The sequence below is a fragment of the Panthera pardus genome, unplaced genomic scaffold (genome assembly GCF_024362965.1).
Source record: "Panthera pardus isolate Hobbes unplaced genomic scaffold, ASM2436296v1 HiC_scaffold_7, whole genome shotgun sequence".
Taxonomy (NCBI): Eukaryota; Metazoa; Chordata; class Mammalia; order Carnivora; family Felidae; genus Panthera; species Panthera pardus.
The window spans coordinates 65,886,937-65,900,833 of record NW_026527002.1 but is presented as its reverse complement, the minus strand read 5'-3'; the positions used below and the strand labels follow the sequence as shown (position 1 = coordinate 65,900,833).

Sequence of the window (13,897 nt, the reverse complement as noted above, 5' to 3'; positions counted from 1 at the left end):
ATACCATAATGTGGATGTATCATTTTTTAAAATCAATTCTGCTATTGCTGACTATGTTGATTTTTTTTTATTATTGTCACAAATGTTAATATGAATATCTCATTGCTTCCTCTTTGTATGAATCCTCAATTACCTCTTAAGATACAGCCTCACAAATAGCATTGTTAGCTCAGTACACACATTCTTAAATTCTTTTCCTGCCTTCGTTTTTGTATGTTGAAATTTTCATTTATTTATTCAATTTGTCTGGTGGTTAAACAGTTGCTTTGTTTTTTTTCTCTCTGCATTTGATCATGTCAACTTCTTACTATTTTTTATATTTTATTCTTTTTTACTATTTATTTTTGAGACAGAGTGCATGTGTGCACATGCTCACAAGGGGTAGAGAGGCAGAAAGAGAGGGAGAGAGAATCTCAAGCAGGCTCCACACTCAGCTCGAAGCCCAGTGGGAGATTTGATCTCACGACCGTGAGTTCACAACCTGAGCCAATGTCAATAGATGCTGAACCAACTGAGCCACCCAGGCACCCCTCTTTTGTATTTTATTCTTAACTTCTAATAGATTTCATCCATCACATGTGAAATTTTTCCCACCATTTCTGCTTTTCTGGAATCTTAATGTTTCTTTTCTTTTTTTAATTTATGTATTTATTTTTTTTAACTTTTGTTTTTTATTTTTTTTAATTTACATCCAAATTAGCATATAGTGCAACGATGATTTTAGGAGTAGATTCCTTAGTGCCCTTTACACATTTAGCCCATCCCCCCTCCCACAACCCCTCCCATAACCCTCAGTTTGTTCTCCATATTTATGAGTCTCTTCTGTTTTGTCCCCCTCCCTGTTTTTATATTATTTTTCCCTTCCCTTATGTTCATCTGTTTTGTTTCTTAAGGTCCTCATGTGAGTGAAGTCCTATGATTTTTGTCTTTCTCTGACTAATTTCTCTTAGCACAATACCCTCCAATTCCATCCACGTAGTTGCAAATGGCAAGATTTCGTTCTTTTTGATTGCCGAGTAATACTCCCATTATATATATATACTACATCTTCTTTATCCATTCATCCATCGATGGGCATTTGGGCTCTTTCCATACTTTGGCTATTGTTGATAGTGCTGCTATAATCATGGGGGTGCATATGTCCTTCGAAACAGCACACCTATATCCCTTGGATAAATACCTACTAGTGCAATTGCTGGGTTGTAGGGTAGTTCTATTTTTAATTTTTTGAGGAACCTCCATCTTGTTTTCCAGAGTGGCTGCACCAGCTTGCATCGCCACCAACAATGCAAAAGAGATTCTCTTTCTCCGCATCTTCGCCAACATATATTGTCTGAGTTGTTAATGTTAGCCATTCTGACAGGTGTAAGGTGGTATCTCATTGTGGTTTTGATTTGTATTTCCCTGATGATGAGTGATGGTGAGCATTTTTTCATGTGTCGGTTGGCCATCTGGATGTCTTCTTTGGAGAAGTGTCTATTCATGTCTTTTGCCCATTTCTTCACTGGAATCTTTGTTTTTTGGGTGTTGAGTTTGAGAAGTTCTCTATAGATTTTGGATACTAACCCTTTATTTGATATGTCATTTGCAAATATCTTCTCCCATTTTGTCGGTTGCCTTTTAGTTTTGCTGATTGTTTCCTTTGCTGTGCAGAAGCTTTTTATTTTGATGAGGTCCCAGTAGTTCACTTTTGCTTTTGTTTCCCTTGCCTCTGGAGACGTTCAATAAGAAGTTGCTGCGGTCAAGATCGAAGAGATTTTTGCCTGCTTTCTCCGCGAGGATTTTGATGGGTTCTTGTCTTACATTGAGGTCTTTCATCCATTTTGAGTTTATTTTTGTGTGTGGTATAAGAAAGTGGTCCAGGTTCATTCTTCTGCATGTCGCTGTCCAGTTTTCCCAGCACCATTTGCTAAAGAGACTGTCTTTATTCCATTGGATATTCTTTCCTGCTTTATCAAAGATTAGTTGGCCTTATGTTTGTGGGTCCGTTTCTGGGTTCTCTTTCTGTTCCATTGATCTGAGTGTCTGTTCTTGTGCCAGTACCATACTGTCTTGATGATTACAGCTTTGTAGTATAGCTTGAAGTCTGGAATTGTGATGCCTCCTGCTTTGGTTTTCTTTTTTAAGATTCCTTTGGCTATTCGGGGTCTTTTCTGATTCCATACAAATTTTAGGATTATTTGTTCTAGCTCTGTGAAGAATGCTGGTGTTATTTTGATAGGGATTGCATTGAGTATGTAGATTGCTTTGGGTAGTATCGACATTTTAACAATATTTGTTCTTCCTATCCAGGAGTATGGAAATCTTTTTTCATTTTTTTGTGTCTTCAATTTCTTTCATAAGCTTTCTGTAGTTTTCAGTGTATAGATTTTTCACCTCTTTGGTTAGATTTATTTCTAGGTATTTTATGGGTTTTGGTATAATTGCAAATGGGATCGATTCCTTGATTTCTCTTTCTGTCGCTTCATTGTTGGTGTATTAGGAATGCAACCGATTTCTGTGCGTTGATTTTATATCCTGCAACTTTGCTGAATTCATGAATCAATTCTAGCAGTTTTTTTGTGGAATATTTTGGGTTTTCCGTATAGAGTATCATGTCATCTGCAAAGAGTGAAAGTTTGACCTCCTCCTGGCTGATTTGGATGCCTTTTATTTCTCTGGGTTGTCTGAGTGCAGAGGCTAAGACTTCCAATACTATGTTGAATAACAGTGGCGAGAGCGGACATCCCAGTCTTGTTCCTGACCTTAGGGGGAAAGCTGTCAGTTTTTCCCCATTGAGGATGATATTAGCGTTGGGTCGTTCATATATGGCTTTTATCCTTAGTGTTTCTTTTCAAGAGCAGTTATATGGTGATCTGAAATTGATTATTTCATGTTACTTTGGTAGCACTTAATCCATGACATGTTCTATTTCTATATACTTTTTACATTTCTAACAAGAATTAAGAGTATAGGGGTGCCTGGGTGGCTCAGTCATTTAAGCGTCCAACTTCAGCTCAGATCATGATCCCGCAGTTCACAAGTTTGGGCCCCATATCAGGCTCTGTGCTGACAGCTCAGAGCCTGGAGCCTGCTTCAGATTCTTTGTCTCCCTCTCTTTCTGCCCCTCCCCCACTACGCTCTGTCTCTTTCTCTCAAAAATAAATACTAAAAATAAGTCTTGAAAAAAGAGTTATGGATATAGCCCATTTTTTTTAAGAATTCTATTCTAAGAGCAATGAATAACTTTAGAAATAAATGAAAAATTATACATTACCCCATGACAGTGATGTCACCAAGAATGATGTCAAATTATTTACATTGTCCTAATCTCTACCACCTAAACACCACAATTATTTCTTAAAGCTCTCTCTTTTTTACTTTACTTTCTCTTCTGTTCATTCCCAACATGTTTTCTTGCACAACTTTTGGTGTTGTGTTACTGACGCTGAGACCAAAGGTTGTAGATGAAATGTATTCTTTCCCTTGGTATGTCACAAAAGTAAACTATCAAGTCTTTTTAAGCTTGACTTCTATGCAAGGTAAAGTAATATGATGGGCATGATGAATGACTAAAAGAAAATTTATTTTGGGGCACCTGGATGGCTCAGTTAAGTACTGACTCTTGATATTAGCTTGGGTCATAATTGAGCCCCATGTGGGGCTCTGTGCTGAGCATGGAGCTGGTTTGGGATTCTGTCCCTTTGCTCCTCCCCTGCTCACACACGTGCACGTGCTCTCTTAAAATAAATAAATAAATAAATAAATAAATAAATAAATAAATAAATAAATTTTTAAAAAAGAAAATGTTTAAAATAAAGGGTTTTATTTAGTTTCAATATTAATTTTGTAGTATCAGTATTAATTTTCAGGTTTTAAGTTGTGCTTTGTGGATTGAAACAATAGTTGTCTTACTTTATTCACTAATTTGTATTCATGAAATTGGTTTCTAATTTAGTTTAAATAGTCTACTTTTTAATGTAGTACTAAAATAACACTTATTCTTCTATAGAGGTTGTTTGTTTTATGGCCCACCTGGAACTGGAAAAACTATGGTTGCTAGAGCACTTGCCAATGAGTGCAGTCAAGGGGATAAAAGAGTAGCATTCTTCATGAGGAAAGGTGCTGATTGTCTGAGTAAATGGGTAGGAGAGTCTGAAAGACAGCTACGATTGCTATTTGATCAGGTATGATATTAAAATTTCGCTATATAGATCTGTAATCAATGTGGGTGTAAGTATGTAAGGATTAGATAGGTGTGGCATTTAATCACTTTTCAGAAAAATTAGACCAAATATTCTTTATTAAGATAATACTGACTTATGATAGACAGTTTTATAGGAAGAAGAGAAAGGAATAATAAGATCTAAGTTCTTTGGAGTCTTATGTCTCATATCCAGAGAGAGGCTGGTAGTCTCATACTTAACAGTAGTGAGTTATGTCTCAGTATGTGAGTTGAAGATTAGTTCTGCCCTAGACTAGCTTTCAATTTCATATCCCAGATTGTATTGACAGCACATTGTAAGATAATACATTCTGATCTACTAAGGCATATTGCTGCAGATGCTTTTAAATCTCTTTATAGAACACACTGAGTTTCTTTAACTTAACTGAAATAGACTTTAAAAAAAAAAATGGCATCTTGCTAAGTGTTTTCCCATCCTGACATGGAGGAAGGCTATGTCATTGTCTTCTGTTCTTTGTCTTGTTTTAGCAGTTGATTTTAAATATATATTTTGTGTGTCCCAATAACTATAGCTATATGAAATCCAAGGTATGTGACCAGTGGAGTATGTATTTTGAATAATTCCAATGGAGAATGCAAAAAAATTAAATTGTTTGCATTATATTTTTGGATATGTAAGTTCTTAAAATATAGTTCTTAGATTTATGTTTAGATTTACAAATTAGAAATTAATTCTCCTAAGCAAGTTAGAATGAAAACAGATTAAAATGGTTCATATTAAGTGTATATATTTGAAGTTTTTCATATTAACATGCAACCACTGGACCTGCTTTCTAGGCTTATCAGATGCGCCCATCCATTATTTTTTTTGATGAAATTGATGGTCTGGCTCCTGTACGATCAAGCAGGCAAGATCAGATTCACAGGTAAAATTTGTTTAATAGCACTTCTGTCTTTCTTCCTGTTTTCTGAGCTGTACTGATACTGCATAAGGGATAGAATATTAAAATAGTGAAAGATACTTCACAAACCAGCAGTTTCCTCTTCTTGGTAGAACCCCAATATATAGTACAAAAAGAAAAATGAACCTGTTCTGAATGGCAAGGTATTCACAAGCACAGTATTAAAATCTTGGTTACAGGTTTAATTCATGATACAAACTTAAATGTCCACTGGCTAGTGAGGTGTAAGGCAAATGAAATGAGTGAGGCAAGCCAGTAGTAAGAGTGGGACTATGGTTTGGAGTGTGGCTGAGCATCTAATCATAAGAGCATAGCCAGTTGTTTTTAGCCCAAACCTATTATTGAAGTGCAGAAGTTGACTCAGACTTGAAAAATAAATTTGCACTTTCTTAAATGTTACATTCAAATTTTTGTGTTAAATATCTTTTAAATGTTGCCAACTAATTCAGATCTTTTTAAGATACTGCTTTGGCCAAACAAAATATGTCTTAGTGCATGACTACTAGTTTGAGATTCAGTTATTAGCCCAACTTTTTAATTTTCAGAACGAGAATTGCATCTCCTCTATGATAAACTGACTGCCAAGGTGGGGGCACTTGTCCTTAGTGACACTGCCTCAACTTGAATCTAAATTTTAATCCTAGTTCATCTTCAGTTTTTCAGAACCCTCTTTTCAAATTGTCTCAAGTATTATCTGTAATTGCTTAATTCATTTTGGATACTTTAAAGCAAATGTTGACATGTCTTCATATATGCCAGTATTGTTTTTTATTATAAATAATATGAAGAGGAATAAGACATAATAATGTGAGAAGTAGGTTTTTATTTTCTTAACAGCTAACAATATTTACTGTAGTCTGGTGGTCTTTGACTTGATACTATATGCTATTTCATTTGTTGCTCTTAGTAAATCAAAATGTTAAGTGCTATGGTAAAAATAGTTGTGTCTGCAATAACTTACAGTAATCATACAGACTTTTTATATATGACAAATTTCATCAGCAGCCATATTGTATTCATTGTATTGGTAGGATCAAACATATTTAACAATACTACCATTACTTTGCAACCAAATAATTGAGTACTGTGTTTTGGAATAGTTCTAAAAGGAATTGGAAATTTTAGCAACAAAAATTATAATTTGGGAAGCACATGCCTTCTCAAGTACATACATGTATTTAATTGAAGGATAGTTGACCTACAGTGTTACTAGTTTAAGGTGTAAAACATAATGATTCAGCAATTCTATATATTAAGCTATGCTCATACAAGGTAAGTGTAGTTGTCATCTGTCACCATACAGCATTATTACAATATTCACTATATTCCCAATGCTACACTTTTCATTCTCATGACTTACTTTATAACTGTAAGTTTGTACCTCTTAATCTTCACCCATTCTGCCCACACCCCCAATCTCCCTTCCTCTGGCAGTTACCAGTTTGTTCTATATTTATGGTTCTGTTTCTGTGGTGTTTATTTGTTTTGTTTTTAGATTCCACATGTAACTGAAATAATTTGTTATTTGTCTTTGAATGACTTATTTCATTTAGTGTAACATCCTCTAGGTTGCCTCAGATGCCAAGATCCCATTCTTTTTTATGGCTGATATTCCATTGTATACATATATAGCACATCGTCTTTACTCATCTATCATCTATTGATGGACAGTTAGGTTGCTTTCATATCTTGGCTATTGTAAATAATGCTGCAATAAACATAGAAGTACATGTATCTTTTCCAGGTAGCGTTTTTGTTTTGGGGGGGGTAATAAACAGTAGTGGATTATATGGTATTTTTATTTTTAACTTATTGAAGAACCACCATCCTATTTTCTATAGTGGCTGTAACAATTTATATTCCCAGCAACAGTGCATGAGGGTCTTCTTTTCTCCACATCTTTACCAACACTTGTTATTTCTTGTCTTTTGATGTTACCATTCTGACAGATATAAGATGGTACCTTATTGTGGTTTTGATTTTCATTTCCCTGATGGCTAGTTGAATATCTTTTCACATGTCTTTCAGTTATCTGTATGTCTTCTTTAGAAAAGTGTTTGCTCTTTCAAAGAATGTGCTCTGCCCATTTTTTAAATAGATTATTTGGTAATTTTTTTTTTTTTTTTTTTGGTTTTGAGTTGTGTAAGTTCTTTATATATTTTGGATATTAATGCCTTATTGGATACATCATTTGTAGAGGTCTTCTCCCATTCAGTAGGTTGCCTTTTTGTTTTGTTGATACCTTCCTTTGCTTTGCAAAAGGTTTTTATTTTGATACAGTCCCAATAGTTTAACTTTGCTTTTGTTTCCTTTGTCTAAGAAGACACATCTAGAAAACTGTTGCTAATAAGGCCAGTGTCCAAGAGATTATTCCCTATGTTTTCTTTAAGAAGTTTTATGGTTTTTGGTCTCACATGTAGGTCTTTAATCCATTTTGAGTTTGTTTTTGTGAATTGTGTAAGAAAATGGTCCAGTTTCAAAGATTGCCAAAGCAATCCTGAGGAAGAGCAAAGGTGGAGGTATCACAATCCCAGATTTCAAGATATGCTACAAAACTATGGTAATTAGAACAGTATAGCACTGGCACAAAAATAGATCAACAGAATAGGATAGAGAGCCCATAAATAAACCCACATTTATATATGATCAATTAATCTCTGATAAAAGCAGGAATATGCAGTGGGGATATTGTACACAAGAATATAGACAGTTTCTTCAGTAAATGGTGTTGGGAAACTGGGTGGCTTATATATTGATATGAGAAACTTAATGTGCAATTTTTTAACCAAAGATTTAAAATATCTGAGCATAAACATTTTTGTTAAATTAAGCATTTTTAAAAGTTAGCACATTGAACATTATTAAACTGTAATTTTTATCTGTTAGTAATAATATTGAAAGAGAATACAAGTAAGTATGTGAATGCCGTAGAAAATACGATTTTTAGCTTAAGAAAGGATATAAATATAAAATAAATTAAAACCCTAAAATCTTTACTTTGAATTGGGAGTATCAATATGAATTCATGATGATTGATTTTTTTTTTTTTTTTTTTTTTTTTTTTTTACTTTTAACTTTATTTATTTTGAGAGTGAGTAAGAGTGGGAGGGGGCAGAGAGAGGGGGGAAGAGAGAGAATCCCAAGCAGGCTCTGCACTGTCAGCTTGAACTCATGAACCACGAGATCATGTTCTGAGCCAAAGTCAGACGCTTAACTGACTGAGCCGCCCAGGTGCCTCTCAGGATGAATTTTTTTAAGAAAAAATAGTTTGTAGCTCTGGACACTTAAAAATGCCTAGGAGTTACTACAACCCAGTAGCAGTTCACACCCCTGGCACCCAAAATGTGGTACTAGCACTTAGAGGAGAGATGGTGGATAATAGAAATGAGTTTGGAAATAAGCAAGACTAGCCTGGAATATCTTGTGATGCCTGGAAGCAAAGAAGCAATTGAAAACTACTAGGGTCATAACAGAATGACATAGTCAGTTTTGAAAGTTTCAGTTGGCCAAGATGGGATAATTAGAGCATCAAAAATAATAATGACTATAGGGGCGCCTGGGTGGCTCAGTCGGTTAAGTGTCTGACTTCGGCTCAGGTCATGATCTCACAGTCTGTGAGTTCAAGCCCCACGTCAGGCTCTGTACTGACCGCTCAGAGCCTGGAGCCTGCTTTGGATTCTGTGTCTCCCTCTCTCTCTGCCCCTCCCCTGCTCATGCTCTGTCTTAAAAATAAATAAAAACATCAAAAGAAATTTTTTTAAAAAATAATAATGATTATAATAGAGCGAAAAGCATCAAATACATAAAAACTGTCAGTTTTTAATGATCGTTTTTTAAAAAATAAAAACTTAATTGGTCACTCCAAAGGGTGCTAAAACAGTGACTCATTACTCTGAAAATTGATAAACAAAATGAATCAGGCATTTCTTTTTCCTGTCCTGTAACTATGATTCATGCCATGATTGAGAGTAATTGATGAAGTAACGTTGTTCTTTATAGGGAAATCATAGGTAATAAATACAGAGGAAATTATGAAATAGAAAAATCACCATTTTGCAACCCCTTATGACATAGTAGATCTAGCCATGTGGTTTTCAACTGAGAGTAGATTTTGCCCCCCATGGGACAAATGTCTGGAGACATTTTTGATTGTGACAAATTGGAGGCGAGTGATGTATCACTGGCATCTAGTGGGTGAAAACTACAGATGTTGTTAAACATTCTACAGTGCCAAGGACAGCTCTGTACAACAGATAATTACCTGACCCAAATGCCATTTGTGCCAAGATTGAGAAAACTTGATCTAAGCAATAATTGTAAGTGGCTACAAAAACAGTAAAGTAAAAAGGTTGATGGCGAAGTTTAGGATGAATGTAGTAAGCTGATAACCCCTCTTGTAAACCCAATCCCCTGATGTTAAATGAGAAACTGATATTATGTACCTGCTGAGTATACAATAGGAAGTACATGGAATACTCCTATCATATATGCTATCCTAAGTAGTTTAACCTGCATCTATTAAGCTTCTAGATCTAACTGCCAGTTTGTAGGAAATATGAACGATATAGGACAAGTTAATGACCCTATCAGGAAACAAGTTAGCCTAATCCAGAATGTGGGAAGGAAATTTTGCAAGGCAAAGACCCAGTTTCTTCCAACAAATAAAAGGCATGAAGGCAAAAAAAGAAGGTTCAATGGGGACTATTAAGGAATTGAGGGACATTTGACCCCAAGGTGTGTGGATCTTGGCTTAAAAACATCAAATGTAGAAAAGATATTTTGAAACAATTAGGAAAATTAAATATTAGGTGATATTAAGGAATTATTGTCATTTCCATTGGTGTCCTGGTACTGTGGGAGTTTTTAAAAGTCCTTATCTTAGAAATAAATACATGAAGTATTTAATATGAAATATTTATGGATTAAATGATCTGTGGAAAGTTTTTGGGGTTTTCTTTAAAATCTGTTGGATGGAGAAAAACACAATTGGGTGAAGTCATAAAAAAGCGACACTGATAACTTTTTTTAAATTCTTATTTATTTTTGAGAGAGAAAAAGTGTGAGCAGGGGAGGGGCAGAGAGAGAGGGAGACGCAGAATCTGAGGCAGGCCCCAGGCTCTGAGCTGTCAGTACAGAGCCTGATGCCGGGCTCAAACCCACAAGCTGTAAGATCATGACCTGAGCCGAACTTGGACGTTTAACCAACTGAGCCACCCAGGCGCCCTGAAAGGACATTAATAATTATTAAAAAGGGGTGATGAAAATGTGGAGATTGTTTTACTATTCTCTCTCCATAATTAAAATGTAATTAAAGTTCTTTTTCTTTCAATGCTTTATGTATATTCTATTTTATTTGGGCATTCTTTGTTGATAATGTGTATACAATGGACCACTTTTTAGATACAGTTTATCTAGTATTTTTTTTTTTGAAGTATCCTTTTTGAGGAACTCTTAAGTTCTATGTGAAGTTACGCTTTATGAAATGTCTTCCATTAGTGGCATTCTAAAAACCATTTATGTTTTTCATTGATTTTAACCTCTACATGCCATTTAGTATGTTATTTTACAAGGTTTTTAAATCTGTGGGAAGTAATGGCATGCTCTGAGAATATGTGTTCACATGTTTAATATATTAAGTCTTAGCACAAGAAGGAATAATATATTCAGCATCATATGTTTAATCTCTTGTCGTTTATTTTTACATTTAGTTCCATTGTTTCCACCTTGCTAGCTCTTATGGATGGATTGGACAGCAGAGGAGAAATTGTGGTCATTGGTGCTACCAACAGACTGGATTCTATCGATCCTGCTTTGCGAAGGCCTGGTCGCTTTGACAGAGAATTCCTTTTCAGCCTACCTGACAAAGATGTAGGAATTTAACATTATTCAGAATTTGACAGACTATGTTGCTCTTATCATAGGAAATCTTGGCACAGTGAAAATTTGAAGTTTGAGTTTTGTATGTTCTAAAGCAAAGTCAAATGTGATTAACATCCAAAGAGGTAATGTATGTATTCTTAGGGAGGTTTTATTTTATTTAAAGAAAAGAATATGGATTTTTTTAATTCTTTTTTTTTCTAATTAAAATAATGCCCCCCTAAATGCACTTTTACATTTTTCTCAATTTGAGCATAGCCTTTGAATGTTACCATATGACTTTATTTTGCTTCAGAGCATGTAGCCTAATAATGAACAGTTAATCCTTAGTCAATTTATTAGCCTTGACTTTTGCATGGACACTACCATACAATCCTACCTAGTTGTTTTAAAGCCACTTAATCTCTTGAGAACCAAGGAGGAAAACATGAGTAGTGCTGTCAGTACTCTTAAATAATTCTTAATATAGACCAGAATGAACAATAGTTCCATCATTATTAATTTTTCTCATTCACATTTATGATGCCTAGAACTTAAGCACTAGAAATACGAATCTTCTTTAACATAAATTCCTTAAATGCTTACAAGTGCATCTTTTTCTTTTTACTTTTACTGTTTTTTGTTATAGTAGGTATTGATTTCTTTATGATTTTTAGATAAAACTATTTTAAATTGAAATTATTCAAATCTGAATAGCGCCTTATTATAAAAAAATTAAAATTGTTCTTATTTACAGGCTCGAAAAGAAATTCTTAAGATTCATACAAGAGATTGGAATCCTAAACCACTGGACATATTTCTAGAAGAACTAGCAGAAAACTGTGTTGGTAAACATTGCTTTAGGCATTAAAAGATAAAATGCATGCATTTCAGAAATTAAGTTGTAGTCTTGGGCAAGGTTATGTTTAAAGAAATACAGATTTTGTTTGTTTTGGTCTCTTATTTGTGGCATGTTTTCTTTAAAAATCCTGGATATTAAATAGAGATATTTGATGATTGGCTATTGGGGAATTTGAGAGCAATGTTAGACAATAATAATAATAGCTGTCTTTTGCTGTTTACATTTTCTAGTCATTCTGTTAAGTATTTTATATATGTTATTTCGAGAAATTCTCACATCAGTCCTGCAGGTAGCATTATCCCCAATTTACAGATGTAGAAATGTTAATGTAGGAATTTAACATAGATGCTCTTAACAAAGAGCATAAATGATTCTCCAAAGATCATATGTGCAGTAAATGAAAAACTGGAGTTTGAACTTAGTCTGTCCTTTTAAAACTCTTGTTCTTGACCGCTGTGCTACATTTAGTGTTTGTACATTTCACTTGCAAAAGTTGATTGATTTGTTGATGGTTATTAACCGTTACAAGTTTACTGAGTGGATGAGAGATTTTATCCTTACTCTGAATATTTTACTATATTTCTATGTTGAGTTTTAATTTTCTTTTAACCATAGTCATGCTCATAGGATGATGATTTACTTTAAAACATTTTTTTTGGTTGCCTTGGATAGGATACTGTGGTGCAGATATTAAGTCAATATGCTCTGAGGCCGCTTTATGTGCTCTGCGTCGACGCTACCCACAAATTTATACCACTAGTGAGAAACTACAGTTGGATCTCTCTTCAATTACCATCTCAGCTAAGGATTTTGAGGTAGCCATGCAAAAGATGATACCAGCTGCCCAAAGAGCTGTGACATCACCTGGGCAGGCATTGTCCACTGTTGTGAAACCACTCCTACAAAGTACTGTTCACCAGATCTTAGAAGCCCTGCAGAGAGTATTTCCACATGCAGAAATCAGAACAAATAAAGCTTTAGACTCAGGTATGATACTTGATCGGCCATTTAATAATCAGGAAAACTAAATGTTTTATACATCCCAGAAATGTTTTGTGGTTGGTTTTTTTGTGTGGGTTTTTTTTTGTTTTTTTTTTTTTTTTTTTAGAAAACAGCCTCTTGAAAGGAATTTAGTCCTGCCTTGCCTGGATGTTTGAAGGAAACTTACTTCAAAGATTGCCCTTAATTAGATCTGTTTGAATTTGAAGTGCATTTATATTTGTTATTCATATCTACACAAATGTTTTTGATTCTTAAATTTTGTTCTACATTTCATGGACATTGATTTGCTAACTAATGCATTACATAAACGTTTGCTTTTTGCAATCCAGAAAAGTTACTAATGTACAATTTTTTTGTTTTGTAGATATTTCTTGTCCTCTGCTAGAAAGTGACTTGGCATACAGTGATGATGATGTTCCATCCGTATATGAAAATGGGCTTTCTCAAAAATCCTTTAATAAGGCAAAAGAAAATTTTAATTTTCTTCATTTGAATAGGTATATTTCCCTTGCAAATGAATATATATAATTTCTTGTGTGTAAATTCCTAAAAACTAAAAGATGGTGGTTGAAAATATAAGAATGCTAACTGATCTTCTTTTTTTAAGTTAAAATATCAAAAATTTTTTGGTATTACAGTTGTCACCATAATAGAAATTACACTGTATAAAGTAGTCCTAAAATCTGTGGAGGTTGATATTTTCCAAAGACCACTTGAACCATACTGTTATGGATTGACCAGCCATATAGTCAAAAATTTTGCCTTAAGAAAGTTAAAAATTGGTAATTTAGGAGGAAAATTTTAACTTTTGCTTTTTCTAAAATACAGCTAATTTCTTTCAGAAATGCATGTTATCAACCTATGTCTTTTCGACCAAGAATATTGATAGTGGGAGAGCCAGGATTTGGGCAAGGTTCTCATTTGGCACCAGCTGTCATCCACGCTTTGGAAAAATTTGCAGTATATACCTTAGACATTCCTGTTCTTTTTGGAGTCAGCGCTACATCTCCTGAAGAAACGTGTGCCCAGGTAATTCATTATTGCCCAGAC

General features: G+C 34.4%; 1 protein-coding gene across 3 annotated transcripts in view; it reads left to right on the top strand.

Annotated features, from left to right (window-relative positions):
* ATAD2 (ATPase family AAA domain containing 2) overlaps positions 1–13,897 on the top strand; it is a 67,696-nt gene that overhangs the window by 34,209 nt on the left and 19,590 nt on the right. For all 3 annotated transcript variants that reach the window (XM_019459914.2, XM_019459913.2, XM_019459915.2), the window contains exons 12-18: positions 3,992–4,166; positions 5,003–5,091; positions 10,836–10,995; positions 11,741–11,831; positions 12,518–12,832; positions 13,212–13,344; positions 13,690–13,876. In XM_019459914.2, the coding sequence (XP_019315459.1) occupies positions 3,992–4,166; positions 5,003–5,091; positions 10,836–10,995; positions 11,741–11,831; positions 12,518–12,832; positions 13,212–13,344; positions 13,690–13,876 (1,150 nt within the window). The remainder of the gene's footprint in view (positions 1–3,991; positions 4,167–5,002; positions 5,092–10,835; positions 10,996–11,740; positions 11,832–12,517; positions 12,833–13,211; positions 13,345–13,689; positions 13,877–13,897) is intronic.